The following is a 23,386-nucleotide window of genomic DNA, read 5'->3' on the forward strand; positions in this document are numbered from 1 at the left end:
CACTCTTGGGTGGGATCTCAAGCCTGCTCACTGCATCCTGTCCAGTCTTCTGCCCTTCCCAGTTTGCTGTTCAACCTGGATATTCTGGTGACCTCATCCAGGCCTGTGACCTTAAGGATTTCTCCATACTGTCTATCTCCAGCCAGACATTTCCCTGAACCCTGATTTTACACGGCCAGCTATACTTGAGACAAATGTGCCCTCGGTGGGCAAATCTGTTAGTGAATTTAATCCAAATCCTCATTCCCCCATCTGACCTACCCCAGTGAAGCCTCTCCTTCTTGCTGCTCAGGCCACCCCATAGGGTCCTCTCAGATGCTTCTCTTCTTCTTACTCCATTCCTCAAACTGTCTGTAGATATATTTTTTTCTGTAGACTCTTGCCATCTCTCCACCCTCTGCCCACTGTCTCTGCACTCAGATTGTTAGGAAAGTCTGATGCCCCCACTTCCATCTTGCCTCAAGATGCCTCCACTCTGCATCCAGGAGCATTCAGGCCTCTCACTCCCAAACACCCTACCCTTCACAGTCTTCAAGGTCACTCCTTTCTTTCCTTAGGGCAGGTCCCTCCACCACCCACCTGCCTCCCAGGAAATAGCAACTGCCCACCACCCACCCTCAGTATGGCATGATTATTTCCTATGGTTTATCTACTTTCAGCTCCTGCTCCACATGCCACACCACAGACAGCACTAGGTTTATGGTTTATACCCTTCAGGGAGTGGGGGAAGCCCTCAGGTGGGAAAAGCCCTGTGTTTGGTTGTGATTGTGGATCCCCATTACATATCCTGTGACCTCTTGGGCAAGGTTAGCAAGAGGACTTGTGAGTTAACAGGGGCTGCCTCCCCAAGGTTGCTGTGGCAGGGCCAGGCACTGTCTGTGCTTTTCTCTCCGGAATACATATACCTGAGGAGCTGAGGAAGTGCCTCAAACTCCCTAGGCAGCAACTTCATTTCCTATCCTGCTCAGGAAAGTCTTGTAAGCTTGACACATCAGAGAGACACTTGTAACTCCCCAGCTGGGCTCATGGAAGGTCTGAAGGCCAGAGGAGTTCAGGGGCAGGCTCAGATTGTTGCCTGGGTTCACACCCCAGCTTACGCCTTGCCTCTGTGGGTTTGGGGAAGTGTGTGTTTGGTTCCTTTATTTGTGAGAAATGAGAATAATAAAAGTACCTGTGTCAGGGAAATTATAGGAATGAAGTTGAAACCCAGGAATGTCACAGTGGGCCTGGCCCACAGTCCCTGCTCCTGGGAACTTCCCAGAGAATCTGTGAGGCAGACCTCAGCTCATGATATGATACTCATTTTTCCCTTCCTATGCACACAGCCTTGAGATTGTGAGGTCATGCCTGGTTGGAGCTCCCTTCTCTGGGCTGCACAGACCTGGTGCTAGGAGTATAGGGATCTGCAGGTCTGATGTACCCTGAGGAAGGAACTTTTACCCTCCAAAAATGAGGCTTGCCTTTGCAGGGAGCTCCCCACAGCAAAAGCTGAGCCCCCAGGTGGCTGTAAGCTCAGAACCTTCTAGCACCTGCCCACCAACCTATCCCAAAGGTTGGGGAATGTTCATAAGTATGTGTGTGTGTGTGTGTGTGTGTGTGTGTGTGTGTGTGTGTGTGTTTAGGGTTCCCACAGCCCATGTAGTGTAAATGAGGATGAGAGAATCTGCAGCACTTGGTTTAGACAGAGCTCAGACTTGTTTTATGTCCTGTGACCTGCAACTTGGACTAGCTAAACACACCTTATTGGAACCCCAATGAGAATGCAAACCTATTTTAATAGAAATCCATATTTTTTTCTGTATCTCTATTTAAATAGATTTTAATTATTGACAGCAAATTTAAGTTTTTTATAATACTATATAGGGAAAATCAGACCCACAGACCAGATGCAACTTTATTATGTAGAATGGGATAGGCTGCTGCCAAATGTCCCATCTCACTTCCTCACTGATACCCAGACATACTGTCTGCCTTCTTTTCTGTAAAGGCCAGCAGAAGGTCCAGTAGGTGTCCTGGGTTGATGTAAGATCCCTTACAGGGTCATGTGAGGTATTCTGTTACAGCAGGCCACACCCCCATGTGCTTCTTACAAAATGCTTTCAGGATTCTGCACAATGGATTCTTAGGAGAGAAGCTGCTAGATCAAAATTAAATTTTGATAGAAATTCCAAATTGTCCTCTGGACGGGTGGTATCAGTTTGAAATCATGTGATGCCTGGGATTCCTCAGAGGCATTCTTTCTGGCCTAGAAGCTGGCAGAGGCAGGGCCAGTGACAGGGCCCTCTACCACCTGGGTAAAGAGAGGTAAAGACACAGGCTTCCCTGCACCCTTTGGGCCCTGCTAGCCCCAATGCCTCTGGTGACAGAAACAGCAGCCACCATTTATCACATTCTCACTGAGACCCTCAAGGGCTGGGCAAGTTCTCCCTTCAGACCTGCAAGACAGGGATCACTCAGATCCTTTGTCTGATAGTATAGCCACATTCCAATCAGCTACCATGGGCCCAGTCCCAAGACACAAACTTCCTGCAAGACCTCAGCCTGAGTATTGGCTCTTCTCATCAAGAGCCTTGGGCTAAAGACCAGAGTCCAGGTTACCAGGCACAATATGGGCTTTTAGATAGAGGAGCAAGGATGGAGCCCAGAGGGGCCCAGGGATTAGACCCTTACAAGACCAGCATCATGTAAGAGCTTCACAAATGTCTTATAATCAGGTCCCTCTGAACAATTGTGTCTTGGAGGAAAAGCCTGGCAAGCTAGCAAGGGCTTCCTGCCAACCACGCCTGCATGTGGCTTCAGGCACTGGCCCCAGGCCTGTGACTATACACATGACTTCTGTAAGCTTTTCTGCATCTAGAGGACAGGCAGACGCTGACTCCTCAATCCTGATGCTGATGTAATAAAGTTGTGAGGTAGTTGTAAAAGCACTCGGCTCAGGACCTAGCATGTTGGAAGGATTCAGCAAATGTTAAGTACATTTCTACTGGTTGTTCCTGGCAAGTGTAAGAGAGAAAGAAGAGGGGAAGGATGTAACTTTGGGACTTTGAACATAACCTGGATTGTTCCAGCATGCTGAGAATATCTCCAGGGACATGCCTCAAAATGCCAATGGGGGATTTGGGCTTTGGGGGCTACACTCCCAACTCATGCCCAAAGTGGAAGAGTGCTACCTATTCAACCCACATAGGTATTTGATTCCTTTTTTTTGGTCAGAGCCCTTGTCAGTCCGATTCCTTTCTGATCTTCCCTGAGTTTAAATTTTTAGTGTGGAGCCTCTTTAAGAAAAGTGATTCTTAATTAAGGATATGTATTCAATAGGAATGTTTTGAATTATAGGAAACCAAAAATCTGACTGATAATCAGCATGTGGAGTTGGGCCCACCATGGCATCAATCTTTCTTCCCTTATTCCCTGCGCCCTGTCTCCTCATGGTTGCCAGTCATTCTTATATAGTTGCAGTCACAAATTTAGAGGGACACTGAAGTTTGCCCTCCTGCTAAAATCAGGTTTCCCTTCACCTGTGATTGACCAGAAATGAGTCACATGTTCAATCGCCAACAAAAAGAGAAAGAATTTCTGTGCTCGGCTTAGCCTAATCATGACTTAATGTGCTACTCTGCCCATCTGAGGAAAAAAATAAATCTCAGTTCTAGAAACTGAAGAAGGGGCAAGTGGCTGTATTTTTTCTTGGCTGTAATCCAGAGTATCTCCAACCTTCTGAACTTATGTGAAAGACAAAAAGAGCACAAATTCTTAAAAAGAGTGGATCTCATTAAGAGTGGCTTTTATCAGAGAATCTTTCTTTTTTGGAATGAAAATATCTTTGTAATTGGCCAAGGGAGACCCTCCTCCCTCTGCACTTATAGTCTTCATACCATGGATGGTCGTGTTTTGCTAACCAGACCCCTGATGGGCATACAGCCCATCCCTAGTAACTTTGCCTTGGCTATCCCTGTGTATGCTGGTGCCAGTTGGCACATTTTACAAAGCCCTAGAAGTAGAATAACCTGGTCTTTACATAATCATACCACTGCCTTTCCCCCAATCAGGCTGAAGCCCTGTCTCACTAACTCTGCAGCTAGCACCTTCTCCCCTCCCTTCACCAATATGGAAAGAAAAAGGAGATTCTATAAGACATTGTGCCACAAGGAAAGCCTCAGGGACAAAGGACACCCTGCTCCCTGCCAGCTACTGCAGGCTAATTATTGAAGGGCTGGTTTTGGAACTCTTTAAATTTAACTGTGTTAGTTTGAAATGATGGGTATGTTAGCTTTCATCATGATAATAAAATACCTGAAATAAACAACTTAAAAAGAGGAAAATTTTATTTTGGTTCTTGGTTTGAGAGGTTTCATGGTCAATTGGCTCCATTGCTTTGGGCCTAAGGCAAGGCAGAATATTATGATGGCAGGAGCATTTATCAGAGGAGATTGCTCATTTAATGGTGAACGTGAAGCAGAAAGGAGGCACGAAGGGTCCAGGGACAAAAATATACCCTCCAGAGCCTACCCTCAGTGACCTACTTCCTCCAACTAGGCCCCACCTTCTGAAGTTTCCACCCTGCCCCACCCCATAGTGCCACCAGCTGGGGGACCAAACCTTCAACCCGTAAGCTGTTAAAGAACATTTAGATCCAAACTACAACAATGGATCTTCCTAGACCCAGGGTCAGAGGATAAAAAGAGATCCTTGATGTGTGGAGATCTCTAGTGACAAGTCCACCTGGCTACTCCCATTCCCTCCCTGTGCAGGTGGAGCAGATCCTGGCAGAGTTCCAACTGCAGGAGGAAGACCTGAAGAAGGTGATGAGACGGATGCAGAAGGAGATGGACCGTGGCCTGAGGCTGGAGACCCACGAAGAGGCCAGCGTGAAGATGCTGCCCACCTACGTGCGTTCCACCCCAGAAGGCTCAGGTACCACAGGGATGGCCCCACACCTGAGCCAGCTGTTGGCCAGGACTTCCAGAGGCTCAGCTGTCCCCAGACAGGACTCCCTGGGCAAGCAATAATGTCTCCACCTCACTGGGCCAGTTCTTACAATTTACTCCAAAGGTTCATCTCTGGAGCTGATGGGCCTTAGCAAAACTGGCTATTTAAAAATCTCACAATGGATGAATTCTCTCCAGGGTCACTTGGGAGATCCCAACCCAGTCCTGAGACTGGGCCATTACCCTAGGTCCTCAGTGGTTCCCTGGGTTCTGGGTGTCTCCATCTAAAAGAGCAGTTCCCCCTGACATTTCCTTAGTTTACCTTTGACATCTCCCACAGCTTGCTCTGGCATATCCCCAATGTCTGGGCCATGCTCCATGTCCAACTCCCCTGGGACCCTTGTTCCTGCCCTCCTCCACTCTCTGGCTCTGAGGTCATTTGCCCAGGTCCCAACCAACCCAGGTTTGACAGGTGGTACCACAAGGCTGAGCATATCTCCCTCTGCCTGCAGAAGTTGGAGACTTCCTTTCCCTGGACCTGGGCGGCACCAACTTCAGGGTGATGCTGGTGAAGGTGGGGGAGGGTGAGGCAGGGCAGTGGAGTGTGAAGACCAAACATCAGATGTACTCCATCCCTGAGGACGCCATGACGGGCACTGCAGAGATGGTGAGCAGCTTGGGGATAAGAGGTGGGGTCAAGACAGTTCAAAACCTTAGGGAGTCACCAGTCCTGGAAAAAAGAGCTCACCCACCCACCAGCCACAGGGGAAACTGAAGTCAAGAGGTCTAGTCAGCCTCAGAGGCACAGCAAGGCCGCTTAGAGGCCTCAGTAAACAGCCACTAGGCATGGCCAATGTGTTCAAGTCTCACGGTCACTGTCAGGCCAGTGTTGGAGACAGAACTGGCTAAACTGAGGTTAGGGGCAGAACTCTTAGCTGGTATGACCTTGTCCCAGAAGAAAAGTCAAAGGGTGAGGACTGTCTGACCTCCTGCAGCTGTGCAGCCTACCCTTCCCATTGCCTTCCACCAGAGGCATGCCAAACTGGGTGACAACAACCACAATGTCTGCCCAGGCAGCAAGGCCCTCCACCATGGGGAAGACTAGAGGGGGAGCATAGAAGTGAATAAACCCTGAGGGGAGGGGCAAAGCCAGAGTCCCTAGACATGATCGGGGCAAGGCCAGTTCCCAGAGGGAGGGTTCTAAGGCAGGAGATTGCCCAAAACTGCCTGGCCCTCATCCACCTGAAATTTGCTCTCTATCCATGGAAATGGATAGCAGGAATGGTATGGGCATCTCCCTGGATTCTGGTGCTCAGCAGGGAGCTTGGTCCATCTGCAGAGTACTCGGAAATGCTCCATTCTATAGACAGGCCTTTTGAGGGGATTTGAACCTTTTGCAGGTATAGGGCAGCAAGGATACCTGGGAGTAGCACCAAAAGTCTCACAGGACAGTTAGCAAAGCCTTGGTGCTGGGGAAGCAGGTGACAGCACAGCTAAACTGGGCACCAGCCTCAGGAGCTGCTATAAACAGAGCTCTGCATCCAGGGAGGTGCAGGGCTTGAGTTCTGACAAACAGTAAGAGGTGAACTATAGACAGGCCTGATGGTCATTGGAAGGGACTGATTGCTTAGCATCCCCTGAGGAACACCTTGGCACAAAGTCCTGGGGAAGGGCTGCCAGGTGGCCTAGGATGGTAACCCAATGACCATTTTGGTGCATCTCCCAGCTCTTTGACTATATCTCTGAGTGCATCTCCGACTTCCTGGACAAGCATCAAATGAAGCACAAGAAACTACCCCTGGGCTTCACTTTCTCATTCCCTGTGAGGCACGAAGACATTGACAAGGTGGGCCAGGTAGAGGGGAGGGATAATGAAATGGATGGATATGCACCCCAGAGGAACTCCGCCCCTGCTGCCTTCATATGCAGCACCCCATCCTGTGCTGGGAAAGCGTCCAAACTCAGCAGGGAGAAAAATATAGATTCAAATTGTGGCCTCATAATTTACTGTCAGTGAAACTTTGGAAAATAAGAATAATTTCAGCTGATTCTTACTATGTGCCAAAGCCTGCCTACAATCCTGAGAGGCATGTGCTATAATCCCCCCTGCTACAAATGAGGAGAAGAAACTGAGGTTAAGCAGCTCACCACAGACCACCATGACACCTCATCACTTCTTTTTTATGTACACATTTTTTAGTTGTGGATAATTACAATACCTCTATTTATTTTATGTGGTGCTGAGAATCGAACCCAGTGCCTCACATGTACAAGGCAAGTGCTCCACCATTGAGCCACATCCCCAGCCCAACACATCATCACTTCTGGCTGAGTCAAAAATGTGAAGGATCTGAGATTTTTACCACACCTGCAGCTCACAAGCTAGCCTGCCAGTTATGACCAAACACACACACACACAAACACACACACACACACACATTATCTATATATACACATATAATACATACATGACACATAAATTTTATATATGTATGTCTCTATACATATACACATACATAAAACATGAGGCCTCTGGGTCTGAAACAAAGCAAGGTCATAGCTCAAGGCAAAAGCAACAGCTGGAGCAACATCTCACATGGTTTTTCAAGGCCCCAGCTCCCTTAGAGACATAGAAAGGGCTGGGTGGTACTTCTTCTGCTATAGGAGAGGAACTCTGATCTTATACAGTTGCTCCTCTTGGGACCTACCTTTACTCTAGGGTATACTGTACAAACATTCTTGGGCTGGGGGTGTAGCTCAGTGGTAGAGGGCTTATCTAGTATGCTCGAGGTCCTGGGTTCAATTCCTGACACCACATACAAAAAAATACACATCACATTCTTAAATTGGCTGGGACCTAGCCCTGAAGAAATGTGAGATATTTATGGAAAATTGTTTCCAACATTTATCAAAGCTGTGTGGATACTGAAAACTTGTTTCCTCAACTGTAAAGTGAGATACATGTCCCTGTGACCTGAAAAGGAACTAGTTTAAGGCCATGGTTCTCTGTCTAACACCAGCAACCACAAGACCTTCCTCTCCCCACAGGGCATCCTTCTCAACTGGACCAAGGGCTTCAAGGCCTCTGGAGCAGAAGGAAACAACATTGTCGGGCTTCTGCGAGATGCCATCAAGAGGAGAGGGGTGAGAACACCTTCATCTGCCAGTTGAGGGAGGCCCTGGGCCCCTCCTCACTGCACCAGTGGACCCTCTCCCCAGCCCTATCACTGCAGCCCCATCTGTGCTTCTTGGCAGGACTTTGAGATGGATGTGGTGGCAATGGTGAATGACACTGTGGCCACAATGATCTCCTGCTACTATGAAGACCGCCAGTGTGAGGTCGGCATGATTGTAGGTAAGGGCTCCTTGCACTTCTGGCCCTTCCAAAATGGGCAGGGGCTCTGCATGAATAACTGGTTTCAGTCATTGCAGTGCCTAGGGCTAGAGCTAAGTGGTCTTGGAATATGTGGTGTTGGCTCTACATGCTGGTAGAAAGCATTTTGTAGCATCATGGTATCAGATGGCCCACCAGCTGCACACCTGCTCAGCCCATCAGATGTAATTAAAACCCTTTATCCAGGGCTGGGGATGTAGCTCAAGCGGTAGCATGCTCGCCTGGCATGCGTGCGGCCTGAGTTCGATCCTCAGCACCACATAAAAACAAAGATGTTGTGTCCGCCGAAAAATAAAAAATAAATATTAAAAAATTCTCTCTCTCTCTCTCTCTCTCTCTCTCTCTCTCTCTCTCTCGCTCTCTCTCTCTCTCAAAAAAAAAAAAAGACAAAAAAAACCCAAAAAAACAAAAAAACCCTTTATCTGGCAAATTGACCACACTGACAGATTTGTCCAAGTGGAAGAGGATAAACAAAAGTGGTGACATCCCTTCCTGCAAGGTCTTCCTATGGGCCTGTCCTGCCTAGGCTCCTCCTCTAACTCACTACCTCTGCCCCTAGATCCCACCCTGCCCCAACCTGGAGCAAAGCAGGCGTCTGGAAAGGGAGCTGCAACCCTACCTTCCCATCCAGGTCCTCCACAATAATCTCCAGAATTTCCCAGAAGATTGTATTCTTAGAAGGAGCTAGCATTTCCTGAGTAACAATCCAGTCAGACCAGATACCTGCTGTGCACACAGATGTGGGGGTGTTTTTCTATACTTTCTGAGCCCTGGTTACCCAGAAAGTCCATGTTAAAAGTTATTTATGGATTTGGGGATTTAGCTCAGTGGTAGAGCACTTGCCTAGCATGCATAAGGCCCTGAGTTTGGTCCTTGGCCTTGAGGGGAAAAAAAAGTTATTTGCTTCTAAGGTCCCTTCAGAACCAGCTCTGAGAAATAATGTATTTGTATTGGTAGGTTCCCATCTATAATTATATTTCCCCAAAAAATATTTTATATATATATATATATATATATATATATATATACATACATACATATAAACATCATAAACATTTATGTACATATCTCTTAAGCTCCAGGCTGACCTCACTTTGTCTCTCGTCTTGTTTCCTACCTTTATTTTCACCCCCAGTACTGGGAGATTGAACCCCAGGTCCTATATATGCTACCAGCACTCTACCACTGAACTATATCCCCAACCCTTTTTTTTAAATTTATTTTTCAGCTGTAGTTGGACACAATAAATACCTTTATTTTATTTATTTATTTTATATGGTGCTGAGGATCGAACCCAGGGCCTCACATGTGCTAAGTGAGTGCTCTACTGCTGAGCCACAACCCCAGCCCCTCCCAGCTGTTTTTGATATTGTCTTGAGACAGGATCTTGCTAAATTGCCCAGGCTCCCTCAAATTTTCAATCCTATTGCCTCAGCCTCCCAAGTAGCTGGCATTACAGCTGTGTGCCACTATTCATAGCTCATACTTTTACTCTTGCCTTTCATAGAGAAAGTTGTCTTTAAGCCCAACATCTACACATGAGCTCTAATTGGCCCTAGCTGTGCCCCCACCACCACCAACCCTCTCCCTTGGAGTTACCTGGGGTTTCCAAGAGACCTCAACCTGAATTCTCACCAGAACAAGCTACAGCTGTTTGGCCCAGGCATACCCCTCCCAGGATGCTCTTTGGTGGCCCATGACTCACATCTGCCCCCACACACTCTTGGTGACTGCTCAGTGTTTAAAATTGTGTTTACAATAATTTCCAAGGTCTAAAATTGGGAGAATTAACATCAAAGTCTGGATTTCTGTTCTAACAAAACAAAACAAAAACTGGAAGGCCAAGTATCACTGGGCTCTAATTTCTATAAGCAGCCCTGATGACCAGCACTGCAGTTGTCCCTGCTGCCTTCAGGGCTGTGTAGCCCACATAGTCAGCTCAGTATGATACTCTACCTTCACTATCAAAACTCTTAATAACTTATGAACAAAGTACCACACATTTTTACTTTGCTTAGGACATGGCAAATGACAAACCTTGCAGCCATTCTTGCCTGTGGTAATCTCTGGGCTGTTCCAAGAGTTCACACTATGCCTTACTCACTTTGGGGTGCCCCCCAAACAGGGTTCAGGATGTCAAAAAACAAGGCACTTTGACAAGAGAAAGCCATAAATCTCACAGCCACCTCTAGTTGGCAGAATACGTTGGCACACAGTTGTTCTCCATCCACCCAACCAGCCAGGTAATGGGTGGGGAAGGTGTTACTGTCCCCTTTTAGAGAAGAGGACAGCCCAGAGACTGGCCCATTTACTCTGGGTCACACAGTCATCCCAGATCTTCCAATCCTCTCTCCTCAGCTTGTGTAGCCTAATGTGTCCCCATCCCTGTAGGTACAGGCTGCAATGCCTGCTACATGGAGGAGATGCAGAATGTGGAGCTGGTAGAAGGGGATGAGGGCCGCATGTGTGTCAACACTGAGTGGGGTGCCTTCGGGGACTCAGGTGAACTGGATGAGTTCCTGCTGGAATATGACCGCATGGTGGATGAGAGCTCTGCGAATCCCGGTCAGCAGCTGTAAGGACACCCCCCAGCCCATCTCTGGGCTGCTCTCGCTGGGAATGCAGCAGTACATGGGAGCCCCACCACCACAGATAAGGCTTGTTTTTAAACAGGGGAAAACAACCTGCTCATTCCCCTGTAAGCTGGCTCTTCTTCAAGTCAGTCATGCCTTGCCCCTGTGACCCCAGAACAGGGAGAGGCACTGCTTAGATAAGGCCAAACTTCCCCGTTCTGACAGGTGACCTTGGTCACAGAGAAGGCTCTGACCCTCAGCAGTGTTTACCACGTTTAACCCAGAGTTCCCTAAAGCACATATTTGTCTCCATTCACAAAATGAATATTAGTGCTTTGTGAAATGCTATAAATTAGCAGAATACATCTTGCGAACACCACACAGATCATAGCTATCACTTGTTAGCCACCTGCTAGGTGCCAGACCCATGCTAATTCCTTTATGAGCTTCATCTTCATCACAGGCCTCTATTAGGTGAGTAGTATTAAATAAATTTCAAGATAAAAGTGTGGAAGCCACCAAGAAAGTTTCAGAGGGACTGAATAGAGGCTTCAACTTCATCCCTTTCCCTCACAGAGCCAACAGCTGGGCCAGATGTGTTGAAAACGTGCACTTTCCTAGTATCCAAAGTTTCTAAAACCCCTGTTTATAAACGAGTGAGAAGCATGAAGCCCAGGATGTGGAGCAACTGGGAGGGGGTGAAACCAAGATACCCCTATGGCTACCTCAGAACCCTAAGGGGGAAGTGGTGGAGACGTCCCCAGCAGGTCACCTGGTGTAACCCTCCTCCCATGTCCAGGTATGAGAAGCTCATTGGCGGGAAGTACATGGGAGAGTTGGTGCGCCTTGTGCTTCTCAAACTGGTGGATGAGAACCTGCTGTTCCACGGGGAAGCCTCAGAGCAGCTACGCACTCGCGGCGCTTTCGAGACCCGATTCGTATCGCAGGTGGAGAGGTGCGTGGAAGAGATGGGGCCAGCCGCAAAGGTCAAGAGGGCAAGGGCAGGGTCACAGAAGCCCTTGTGGACAGGGTCCTAGGCGAGGCAGAATCTCTGGCCTAATACACCAGGATGAGGAGGAACTGGGAGCAGAATCCTGAGTGTTCTCTGGCCCCAAGCTGAGCAGTGGCCAGGTAGCTACCCTGTGCACATTTCCCCCACAAAATGGTTCCTCACTCCCACAGACACCTTCATACTTCATTCACACTACAGCTCCCAGGTGCGGCAATGTTTTTGCACCACATTAGAGCACAGACCCAGGGCTTAGAGGGAGCAGTAAAAATGAAGTACTGGTCTCTGGCAAAATTTGCCTGCTGCCTTCCAGAGCACAAGTCCCGACCGCTTTGACTGGGTGAGGTGGGTAGGATCATCCCTTCTCCAGAGAGGGCCCATGGCTCTGCTAGCCAGACCTGGACAACCACCCTTCCACCTCCCACCCTGCAGCGACTCAGGCGACCGCAAGCAGATCCATAACATCCTGAGCACACTGGGGCTGAGGCCCTCCGCCACTGACTGCGACATTGTGCGCCGCGCCTGCGAGAGCGTGTCCACGCGAGCAGCGCACATGTGCTCAGCAGGGCTGGCGGGTGTCATCAACCGCATGCGCGAGAGCCGCAGCGAGGAAGTGATGCGAATCACCGTGGGTGTGGATGGCTCTGTGTACAAGTTGCACCCCAGGTAATTCCCCCCCTGCACCCTAGGTGACCCTCCCCACCCTGGCACCCCTCTCCCTACTAAAGGGAGATCCAAATGGCATGGCCCCCAGGAATTCATGAGCCTCTTCGGGTTGTCCCCCTAGGCCTGGATGGGATGGAGGGTCGGCTGGGTTCTGGGCGCCCAGGAGAGGTGGGGGTTAGCAGAGGTGAGACCTGGAGGGCCGGAAGAGCTTGTAAGGCAGCCCTGTTTCCCTCCGATTCAGCTTCAAAGAGCGGTTCCACGCCAGTGTACGCAGGCTGACGCCCAGCTGTGAGATCACTTTCATCGAGAGTGAAGAGGGTAGCGGCAGGGGTGCAGCCTTGGTTTCCGCAGTGGCCTGTAAGAAGGCCTGCATGCTGGGCCAATGAGAGCCAGGCTGCGAGGGCTGAACCTGGACTCCATGGGGACTGCGCTCTCTGTAGTTGCTCCCAGCTCACCAGGGCAGGAAGCTGCCTATCCTGCTGCTAATCCTGGAAGATGGTGAGAGGTCACTGGAGCCCATCTGGCCTCTTGGCCTTTTCTCCAGAAGTCGGTGGGAGAACCCCAGAGCCCTGGGGTAAGGGGCTGAGAGGAGCAGAAACAGAGACTCCAAAGGCCCTGGCCCTTCCTGCTGAAATCAACTACTGAGATGTAGTTGCTCACTCAGGACTTTGTTGCATTTCCACACTGTCTGCTTCTCAGAGCTGCCAGCCTGGCCTGGGCTCCTGCTTTGAGATGGGAGTGCCCTTGGGCACCTGCTGTGGCTTGGCTTCTGTGGAAGCTCACCCTGCTTGGGAGGCAGGGGGCAGGCAACTCCAGCAGCTTGGCCAGATCAGACCTGGGCCCACAGGGGACAGTGGGCTGCTGTTCACCCAGGCCTCACTGTTTCTTGTGTCTGACCCAAGAGGATAAAGAGCCATAGGAGAAGGCCCAGCTGTGGGGAGAGGACTTCCCAGTCTGCAGGTAACCCCAAGAGGCCTTTTTCTTCACACACACACACACACACACACACACCCCTGAGATAGGCCCTTACAAGTGATGAGACAGAGCCCCCAATATCCTGCCCCAAAGGTCCCACAAAATGGAGGAGGCACCATCAGGAGTCCTCCAGCCTGCTCCCAGAGGCAGGAAGGTGTCTTTGGCTCTAAGGGCACTAGTCCAGGAAGAAATCCCAGAAGCATTCAGCATACCTCCAAGGGACCATCTCAGCCCCCTCTCATCCTCATCATATCTCCCATGTGTCACACCACCCTTTCCATGCCCAACCTGGGACTGTGTGGGGTTTTTAATTAAAAACTTTAAAAAGTTTAAATATGGCCTTTATTTGACCTCTGTGCATAAGAACCATGGGGACAATATATGAAGAGACAGACATCGTCATGTGGCTATATCTTGGAATGCGTTATCCTCCAGCCTGCTATACCTAGGGAAATGTGAAGAACGACAGGATAAGCTGTGGGAATGGGATGATATGGGGGATCAGAGACATAGAACACTGCCTGCCACACAATGAGTGTGGGATGGAAGGAGTACCAGGCAAGTCATTGTTCTAGTGAAGGGATGGGCTGGCCCTGCTGCAAGTTGTTCTCAGGTCCTGTCCCCTCAGAGCCAAATAGGTAGCGACACTGAGTAGAGGCCAGAGATAGAAGATATCACACAATTCTAAGGTCTCTCTATAGAGACTTTGGTAGGTGAAATATCAAGTGTAGGACCTAACGCCATCTTTAGGTAGAATGAACAATTACATATATAGACAGATTTGTGTCATTGTGTTGCATATTCGTTTCTCAACAAAAGAAACTACCCAGCAAATTAGGAACAACTGTGCTTTGTCTCATTTAGAACATGACCCAAAGTTGTAATTTTGGAAAGTCACATCCTCTGTGAGATCTTCTAATTTTTCTGGTACTTCTAATGTGGAATTGCTCTGGTCCTCTTCATTCATTTGAGTTTAAGTTCTGTACTGTAAGTTGACACAGCATCTGATTGCTTCACCATCCAGATAATGGGATTGTTTGAGCATACACACATTAGGACATATTTTGATATAAATGGCTTTCAACTTCTTCATATTACAGTTTGAGGTATTATATTGATTTTTAAATGTTTTTGTGAAGCTAAGTTGCATATCTGAATTGAAAAAAAAAATGAAATGAATTTTACTTCCAGACAGTAAAAGAGGTGTTAACAAAATATTTAAATAGGAAACCTGGGGTCTAATGGATGAGAGTGCCTGCCCTCTTTCAGCTCACCATTGATATATATGGGCCTTGCATAGCTGGGTTGGGGTGAGTGTTGCCAGCAGGCCCAGCCAGGGAACCCACTCCTGCTTTTCTCAAGCAGTCCAGCTTCTCTAGCTCCTCTGAGATTCCCCTGGTCCCTCAAGAAGCTGGTGAGGTTGCTGCTCTGAACAGCAGAGGGCGTCCGGACCCCTCTGTCCACAGTTCAACACCACCTGAGAGGCCCTGTGACCCTCTTTCATGGGGTGCCAGGGGAGGGTCCATGCTCCAAAAACTTCATGCAAAACAGAATCACATAGACCTGCTATGTGCAAGCCCTCTGGGGTTTAGGTGTTGAACAGGCTGGGTGTTCAGGAGGAAGCTACAAAAACAAGTTAGCCATCAAGTGAATGGGAAACATGCCCACAGTTCCCAGTTAACGTCATCACAGAGGTGCTAAAGGAGGTGGAGTTGAGTTGAGGCTTGTAGGACAGCAAGATTCCAAATGAAAGATATGGGAACACTCTAGAAGAGCAGGCCACAATAGCAGGGGCACAGAGGTGGAGAGTAGCCGGTACACTTTTCACCCCCAGAATTGCCCCAAAGCCAAGTAAATGGTCCTACAGGGTATAGACAACTCAGAGATGCCTGTTGTCACTTAGTCAGGGGGCAAGAGGCCAGAGCTGAAGGTCTTCACCAAAACCTCTGGGAATCCCAAGTCTTAGACCAGAGATCATCCTCAGAAACACTGTCTCCTTCCAAGCAAAGTGGTGCATGCTTGTAATCCTGGGGGCTTGAGGGAGGGAGGTTCAAGGCAGGAGGATCACAAATTCAAAGCCAGCCTTAGCAACTTAGTGAGGCCCTAAGCAATTTAGTAAGACCCTAACTCAAAATAAAAAATAAACACAGCTGGGGATGTGGCTCAGTGATTAAGCACCCCTAGGTTCAGTCCTTAGGACCAAAAAAAGAAAAAGAAACACTGTCTCCCTAAGCCTATAGGGCCTGGACTGGCCTGGCCTAGCCAGAGCCTAAACTGGACCTGCAGAAGAGATTCTCAGATAAGGGGCAACAGGAACCCTTAGTTGATACCTATAATGGTGAAAGCTTTGAGCTACTCTGCTCTGGGGAGACACAGTGAGTGGTCACATGAGATGGATGGACCCCAAGATGTTACATGTGGACATGAAGGTCACCAGGAATGTAACTGGAATCTGCTTGGGGCCCTCATCCTCTTCTAGCCCAGTCAGGGGCTGCCAAGTTTGGGCCTGTTCTCTGCTGCTCTCCTTATTTGGACCGCCAGGTGATAAGGCTGGGACATAAAGGGGGTCTGGCAGCAAGAGGGAGCAGCAATTCGCGTCAGAGAAGATGGTAAGTGCCTGGTGGGGACAAAGAGACCAGCAGTCTCCAGGGTTGGGAGGGGACGGAGCCAGGGACTTCTGTGACTGTGTGAAGCCTGAAAGGTAGTACCCAGAGCTGGAGAGAGGATCCTCACCCTGAGTCTCCTGGGACTGCTCTTAGATTGTGCATGATGAGAAAGGGACATTTAGGGGACCTGGGGAGAGGACTCCCTCTCATCCACAGTATTGTAGGCCAGCAGGAAGACTGGGATCCGGGGAAAGGCTGCAGCCACCAAGCAGACTCAGCGTGGATCTTCCAATGTCTTTTCCATGTTTGAACAAGCCCAGATCCAGGAGTTCAAGGAAGTGAGTGCCGCACCCCCAGGAAACCCCAACCCTATCCAAAACCTACCCCTTCCCATATGCACACTCTTTTCTGTGTGTTATGGCCCTGGCCCCTGATTGTCCTCCACACACCACCCAGGACTCTCTACCTCCTCACAGGCATTCAGCTGCATTGACCAGAACAGAGATGGCATTATCTGCAAGTCAGACCTGAGAGAGACCTACTCCCAGCTCGGTGAGTGCCTCTGCCTTCCGCCCACTACTCCCCCACCTGCTCACCTGCTTTCCCAAGGGTCCCTGCTCAGAGAAAGAACTGTTTCCCTGCCCCCTTCTCTCTCTCCTTCCCATCTCCTTACACCTCCCTTTCCCTGCCTTTTCACCAGAAGCCAGGAAAAGGGGAAGGGCAGAATGGCCCTTCTCTGGGATACCAGGGTCCCTGTGTTTGTATCATCCCCACCCTCATAGGCAAGGTGAGCGTCCCAGAGGAGGAACTGGATGCTATGCTGCAGGAGGGGAAGGGTCCCATCAACTTCACGGTCTTCCTCACACTCTTTGGGGAGAAACTCAATGGTGAGCCTGGGGCAGCTCTGGGTTCCCTTGACCAGACATGGAGTCTGAACCTGCCAAACCCACCTGACCCTGCCAGAACCCTGTCTGGACTCTGCCTGGCCATGGCCCACCCAGGGGATGTGGAGCCTACCTCTGCACATCCTGGGCCCTGGTCAGCCCAGTGCTGACTTGAGTTCAGGAAACATCCATTCCTAAATCCTAACTCCTAGCCAGCCCTGCCCACTTCAGGAGGGTGATCATTCCCAGACCCTCTGATCCCCAAGGAACATTCCATAGGGGGGAATGCCCCCATCTCTTCTGGAACATGGAGAGCTCCCCCCATGCAACTCTGGGCTCCTCCTGGATAGGGCTTGAGAAGCTGGGGACCTGAGTATTCACCTGGCTGCCTTGGTCTCCCAGGGACAGACCCCGAGGAAGCCATCCTGAGTGCCTTCCGTATGTTTGACCCCAGCGGCCAAGGGGTAGTGAACAAGGATGAGTAAGTGTCAACTCCCCTACCCACAGTGAGGGACAACATGCAGAAGCAGAAAGGGGCAGTGGGGCCGCTTACGTGGGGGGCCACCTGAACCTTGGCCTTCAGTGTTCTTTGAGGGGTGACCAGCTCTTTCCTGGGCTATGCCACCCTTTCTCTCAGCTCAGATCCTCCCCACTTCCCAGGTTCAAGCAGCTCCTCCTGACCCAGGCAGACAAGTTCTCTCCAGCTGAGGTAAGCCTGCCCAACCCTGTTAGTACCTATCCCTAGGAACTTCTCAGGGCCCTCCCCAGCAGGGCATTGGGGATGCCTCCTGACCCACTGCCCCCAGCACCAGTGTAGTATAGGCTGAGAGGGCAACTGGGCCTTTCCAGAGGATGTGCCATCTCTATCAAAACCTGTAGGGGTAGATGTGGGGTTGGAGGGTGGAAGTATGCCAGGCAGGGAGACTGTGCAGACCAAGTGACCATTGGAAAAGTATCTTCACAGGGGGCTGGGACCATCTCTGTGACCAGGGTGCACCTTTTGACTTCTGCCTCCGTTTGAGCCTACTGCTTAGTCTGCCCAATGATGACCAACAGGAAAATAACCAGGCGTTTGGGGCTTGGATTTAAAAAGTTTGAGGCCCCAAAACAGCCCCAGGTTGAGGGTAAAGGGTCACAGGTCCCCTAAGCCACATCTCTGCCAGTTGTTGCCTCCACAGGTGGAGCAGATGTTTGCCCTGACACCCATGGACCTGGCAGGCAACATCGACTACAAGTCCCTGTGCTACATCATCACTCATGGGGACGAAAAAGAGGAGTAAGGGGCAGGCCTGGGGTACCACAATAAACTCTGTTTCTGAATGAAAACTGTAATGTTGGCTTATCTGTGACAGAGGGGGTGGGGACCAGACAGGAGTCTCAGGGACTAATACAGGCCCACTAAGATAATGACCATCACACACACAACTCACTTCACCCCATGCTGCCAAATGAATTATGAACCATGACCATGAGCAGTTTATAGATGAGTACACTGAGGCCCAGAAAAGTGGTCACCTTGCTCAAGGCCAATTTCTAGAAGAGGACTTGTACCTCCTTCCACAAGCCCATGAACGAACCTCAAAGTAGGCACTGCCCATATCCTCAAGGTTGTGTAGAACAAAGAGTTTCTAGGCATTCAGCAAACTTTCTACCCAACTAGTGATAGCAGCCCCAACTGTAAAGCACCCCCGACCCACTGTACATTCCCCTCTTGGCACAGTGGTGTAGGTGGGTCCCATGTGAAACCATCCAAAAGTACAACCCAAATCTCATGGGAAATACAGGTGAGAATTATGGCATGACAGGAAATGGACACCAGAGCCCAGACCAGAGCACTTGGAGGTATTCAAAATAATAGTAGAAATTGGCCTCAGGTCTCCTGAGCCCCTTATGCAAAGTACAGTGAAAAAGTATGGGAATGGGGAAGAAACTTATCTCACAGAATTGAGTGTCCCACAAGGAGAGAAATGAATTACAGTAGATGGGGTAGAGAGAGAAGATGGGAGGGGAGGGGAGGGGAGGGGAGGGGAGGGGGGATAGTAGGGGATATGAAAGGTAGCAGAATACAACAGTTACTATATGGCATTATGTAAAAATGTGGATGTGTAACCGATGTGATTCTGCAATCTGTATTTGGAGTAAAAATGGGAGTTCATAACCCACTTGATTCTAATGTATGAAATATGATATGTCAAGAGCTTTGTAATGTTTTGAACAACCAATAAAAAAAGAAGCTATATTCCATGCCTTAATAATTATGTCAAAATGGATCCTATTGTCATGTCTAACTAAAAAGAACCAATAAAATTAAAAAAAAAAAAAAAAAGAATTGAGTGTCCCTATCTCCTACCTTATTTCAGAAACCAGTGGCTGGAGAAGTAGGTGACTCCTATCATTGGTACCTAAGGGGCAGCAGGGGTCCCTCAAAGCACCTGAGGGAGAGATAGAGAGGCAATGACAGTTTAGTCAGACCAGAGCTGAGTAGTAGCAGCTCTTTGTGCCCCTCAGCTCCCTCCATGCCCTGCTGCAATGTCTGTAGCTAGAGAGATGAGAGGAGGTGATCAAGAGAAGGCTGAGCCACCCATGTTGTCTTCCTGAAGTCCCAGGGGAAAATGCATTTTCACCTCAAGAGATGTTCAGTTAATCAGGATTTGGCAATTTTATTACTAAGTGGAGTCTTGAGATTTGATGTACTCATAGGTGGGATTTTTGTATGTGTGCATGTGATACTGGGGGATGAACACAGAGGGGCTTTACCACTGAACTATGTTTAAGTTGCCCAGGCTGACCTCAAACTTGAGATACTCTTGGCTCAGTCTCCTGAGTCTGGGATCACAGGCATGCACCTCCAAGCCCAGCTTCAAGAATAGCTGATTCTAGCAGGGCATGGTGGCACATGCCGGTAATCCCAGCAGTTTGGGAGTCTGAGAGAAGAGGATGGTGAGTTTGAAGCCAGCCTTAGCAATTTAGCAAGACCCTTAGCAACTTAGTAAGACCTTGTCTCAAAATAAACTATAGCGGGGCATGGTGGCATACGCCTGTAATCCCAGCAGCTCGGGAGGCTGAGACAAGAGAATCATGAGTTCAAATCAGCCTCAGCAAAAGCAAGGCACTAAGCAACTCTGTGAGACCCTGTCTCTAAATAAAATACAAAATAGGGCTGGAATGTGGCTCAGTAATCGAGTACCCCGAAGTTCAATACTATACCCCAAAAATTAATTAATTAAATTTAATTAAAAAAAATAAACTATAAAAAGTGCTGGTGATGTGGCTCAGTGGTTGAGTGCCCCTGGGTTCAATCCCTGGTTTAAAAAAAAAGAACAGCTGATTCTATTGCTTACGAATGATCGTGAAATTCATGAATCTGCTTGTGTTTCCATCCAGACAGTGGCCCCTGTTCATCCCTCCAAGCATGCTGAGAAGACAGGGTGAGCAAATCAAGGAATTGTCCTTATGCTATCCTAAGTTGTTTTTTTTTTTTTTTTTTTTTCATGAAGTAAGGGATAAATTTAAAATCCAAGCCTCTACAGGTGAAATTGTGATAGACTTTGAAATGGATGAAAACACCACAGGTGTCCATTATTAATTGGATGGAGTCCTCTGCACCTTTATCTTTAAGCAATTTCATAACTCTATAGGTTGTAGAAAACTAATAGCAAGGCAATAACTCTTGTCCACAGACATGCAAATAAATGTTCAGTGGAAACATTTATTTTCCCTTTTACTCTGTGAAAGAAGCCAATTTTGCAACTGTTAAGCAGATTCACCTCAGCATTCCTGACTGCCTATCCATATGGATGCTTTTTGCATTCTTCCTGAATGAGTTGTAACATTTTATTGTTTCCCTAGTGAATTAACAAATAAAATCTTTGGTGGTGTTCACTATTTGCATGTGAGTCATGACTTTGCTTTGGAAAAAAATTAAAAATATTGATAATGCACTGCATGTATTCAAAAAGCTGGATGAAAGGATTTTAAGGGTTTTCACAACAAAGGAATGATAAACATTTGAAGAGATAGATATGCTTAACCTGATTTGGTCATTATTCAATGTATACATGTATAGAAACTTCACATAGTCCTTCATGAATCTGCATAATTATCATGCATTAATTAAAAACAAATAAGAGAAGATACAATATTATTATCTTTCTTAGAGCATTTCCTTTAGAAAACTTGTAATTGTAGGTTCTTTGTCAACTCCTTTTTATGTAAATCTGCCCAAAGGCTTCCTGCCAATTTTACAACTCAGGAAGGATTCATTAAGGACCTGGGAGCCCCATCTGAAATGTCATCACCATGGTAGACAACATTCTTATCTCCCAGTTTCTATGAGAGGGTGTTTCTATGAGAGGGTGGGAGTCTAAGTTCAGCCTGGTGCCTGCCTGAAATTGTAAACCCACTTCCTGTCTTAAGATATGAGTTTATTTTTTCCTTTGGATGAAAGCAATTAACAAACCAGATGGCCCAGGAGGACTCAGTGTACACTGCATATGATCAGTGCTGTTGTGGAGACCTCTTACCTGAGGACAAGTTCCCCATTTCTCCTGAGAATGTGGACAGAATGGATTGTACCTGGCTATGTACAAGGGCAAGATGTCCATCTTTGCAACCTCTTAGAGGGTTGCCAATAATGAGCATTACAGTCTACTTAATGCTTATTCAATAATTTAACTGTTTTTTTCCATTTACTTTTGTGGAAGATTTTCTGGTTTGGCAGATTTTGTTTTTAATCTTCTGGCCAACATGGCCTGATGTTCCATCACTCCAGAGACTCTGCAAGCTGGGGGAAGACATGGGGGCGGGGGAGGGACTTTCCCCAGGAACAACTCTAGCCACGCTGGCTGGGGTGCAGAGCATAAGCTGATCCCCCAGAGGCTCAGGTCAGTGGTGGTTAAAGCCCTGCTAAAATTGTATCTTCTGATCTTATCCTGAGTTCCTTTTAGCCCTCAGGGTGGATCTCAGGCCCTGCCCTGCACCCACACATCCTCCTTCTCTGCACATTCTTTCTTTATCCGAGTTAACACCACTGATAAGGTTAAATGCAGGCTCTTTAGCTGTGTGCCCTGGCATGAGGAATATGTGACCCTGCATGCTTCTCCAGCAGGCGTAGGCTGTTCAAAGTCTCACACTGTCAGGGCTTGATGGATGCCTGCTGTCTCACAGCCCACCCACTCTCCAATCCAGATGCTCTCCACAGGCTGAGACTCCTCCTCAGGCAGAGGTAGCCAGAAGGGAAAATACAAATTAAAATAATAAAAAGTTAAATGATAATCTCATAAAAGTTGAAAGTCTGCAGTGGTTGCCTGAGGCTGGGAAGAGTGAAGTCAAAGAAGGAATGGGAAAAGGTGAGTCAATGGTCCCAAGTCACAGTTTTGTTTTTTTTTTTAAAGAGAGAGTGAGAGAGGGGAGAGAGAGAGAGAGAGAGAGAGAGAGAGAGAGAGAGAGAGAGAGAGAGAGAGAGAATTTTTAATATTTTTTTTTTAGTTCTCGGCGGACACAACATCTTTGTTGGTATGTGGTGCTGAGGATCGAACCCTGGCCGCACGCATGCCAGGCGAGCTTGCTACCGCTTGAGCCACATCCCCAGCCCCCAAGTCACAGTTAATAGGAGAAATTGCCTTCTCATGCTCTAACCACAGTGCACAGGAGTGCAGATGGTCCAGGTATGCTGGACAGATGGGGGAGTAGGTCCATGTGTGTCTCTTCCCATGCAGCTAAACTTCTGGAATTTTATGGACTGAAAGTTAGCAGAATGGGCACAGCTGTGAGTGAGTCTGTACCTAAAGTAAAGGAGCAGACACCCCCCCCCCCAGTAGGTACATAAGTGCTCCCAAACTGTCTGGAGCTTAGTGTCCTCATATGTCAAGGAGGGTGGGACTGCATATTGATAGGATCTGATGGCCATAGAGTTCTCTGCCCTTGACACTCATCAGGGCTGGTGCTCCATGCACATGGCAATCAGCTCATCCCCAACTGATGCCCTTCCTCTTTCAGGACCCTAGAATAAAGCCTCCACTTTCAGCCTCCTTTGGTGGCAGGGGTGACTCCGTGTGGTGACAGTGTTCTCTTTAAGAGACAGATATGTGCACCTCTATTAAACCCTAGCATACAGCTCGCACACAGCCTCCTTGGGCCATGAAGGTGTGGGCAGGGGCTACAAACTGGGCCATCCTGGGCCCTGACACAAGGGTATGTCACACATCACCTCAACTCCTAACACAAAGAGAACAAGCTCCATCTGATAGAAGCTGCTGCTGTTGGGAGTCTTTATACTTATAGTGGAACCTAATCCTAAACAATACAGAGTGACTTATCCCCATCTTCAGATAGGAAATAGAGGCACTACAT

The 23,386-nt window shown here is 48.4% G+C and overlaps 2 protein-coding genes across 4 annotated transcripts in view; both read left to right on the forward strand.

The window, feature by feature from the left end:
• Positions 1 to 12,956, forward strand: part of GCK (glucokinase) — a gene marked incomplete at both ends in the record, with an annotated part of 52,516 nt that extends 39,560 nt beyond the window's left edge. For 2 of the 3 annotated variants that reach the window (XM_081286461.1, XM_081286459.1), the window contains 9 exons: positions 4,752 to 4,914; positions 5,441 to 5,595; positions 6,655 to 6,774; positions 7,977 to 8,072; positions 8,184 to 8,283; positions 10,714 to 10,897; positions 11,695 to 11,850; positions 12,337 to 12,570; positions 12,812 to 12,956. In XM_081286461.1, the coding sequence (XP_081142587.1) occupies positions 4,752 to 4,914; positions 5,441 to 5,595; positions 6,655 to 6,774; positions 7,977 to 8,072; positions 8,184 to 8,283; positions 10,714 to 10,897; positions 11,695 to 11,850; positions 12,337 to 12,570; positions 12,812 to 12,956 (1,353 nt within the window). Of the gene's footprint in view, positions 1 to 4,751; positions 4,915 to 5,440; positions 5,596 to 6,654; positions 6,822 to 7,948; positions 8,073 to 8,183; positions 8,284 to 10,713; positions 10,898 to 11,694; positions 11,851 to 12,336; positions 12,571 to 12,811 lie in introns of all 3 variants that reach the window. The other variant, XM_081286460.1, reaches the window with a different exon arrangement.
• A 3,425-nt stretch (positions 12,957 to 16,381) lies between these two features.
• On the forward strand, positions 16,382 to 18,315 carry MYL7 (myosin light chain 7; the record flags this gene model as incomplete). Its single annotated transcript, XM_081287413.1, has 6 exons — positions 16,382 to 16,489; positions 16,628 to 16,703; positions 16,934 to 17,038; positions 17,438 to 17,516; positions 17,696 to 17,744; positions 18,214 to 18,315. The coding sequence occupies exons 1-6, from the start codon at positions 16,454 to 16,456 to the stop codon at positions 18,313 to 18,315; spliced, it is 447 nt and encodes a 148-aa protein (XP_081143539.1). The 5' UTR covers positions 16,382 to 16,453.
• Between the last annotated feature and the right edge of the window lie 5,071 nt (positions 18,316 to 23,386).

Source organism: Spermophilus citellus, assembly GCF_964194105.1.
Source record: "Spermophilus citellus genome assembly, chromosome: 3".
In the NCBI taxonomy this organism is placed as follows: Eukaryota; Metazoa; Chordata; class Mammalia; order Rodentia; family Sciuridae; genus Spermophilus; species Spermophilus citellus.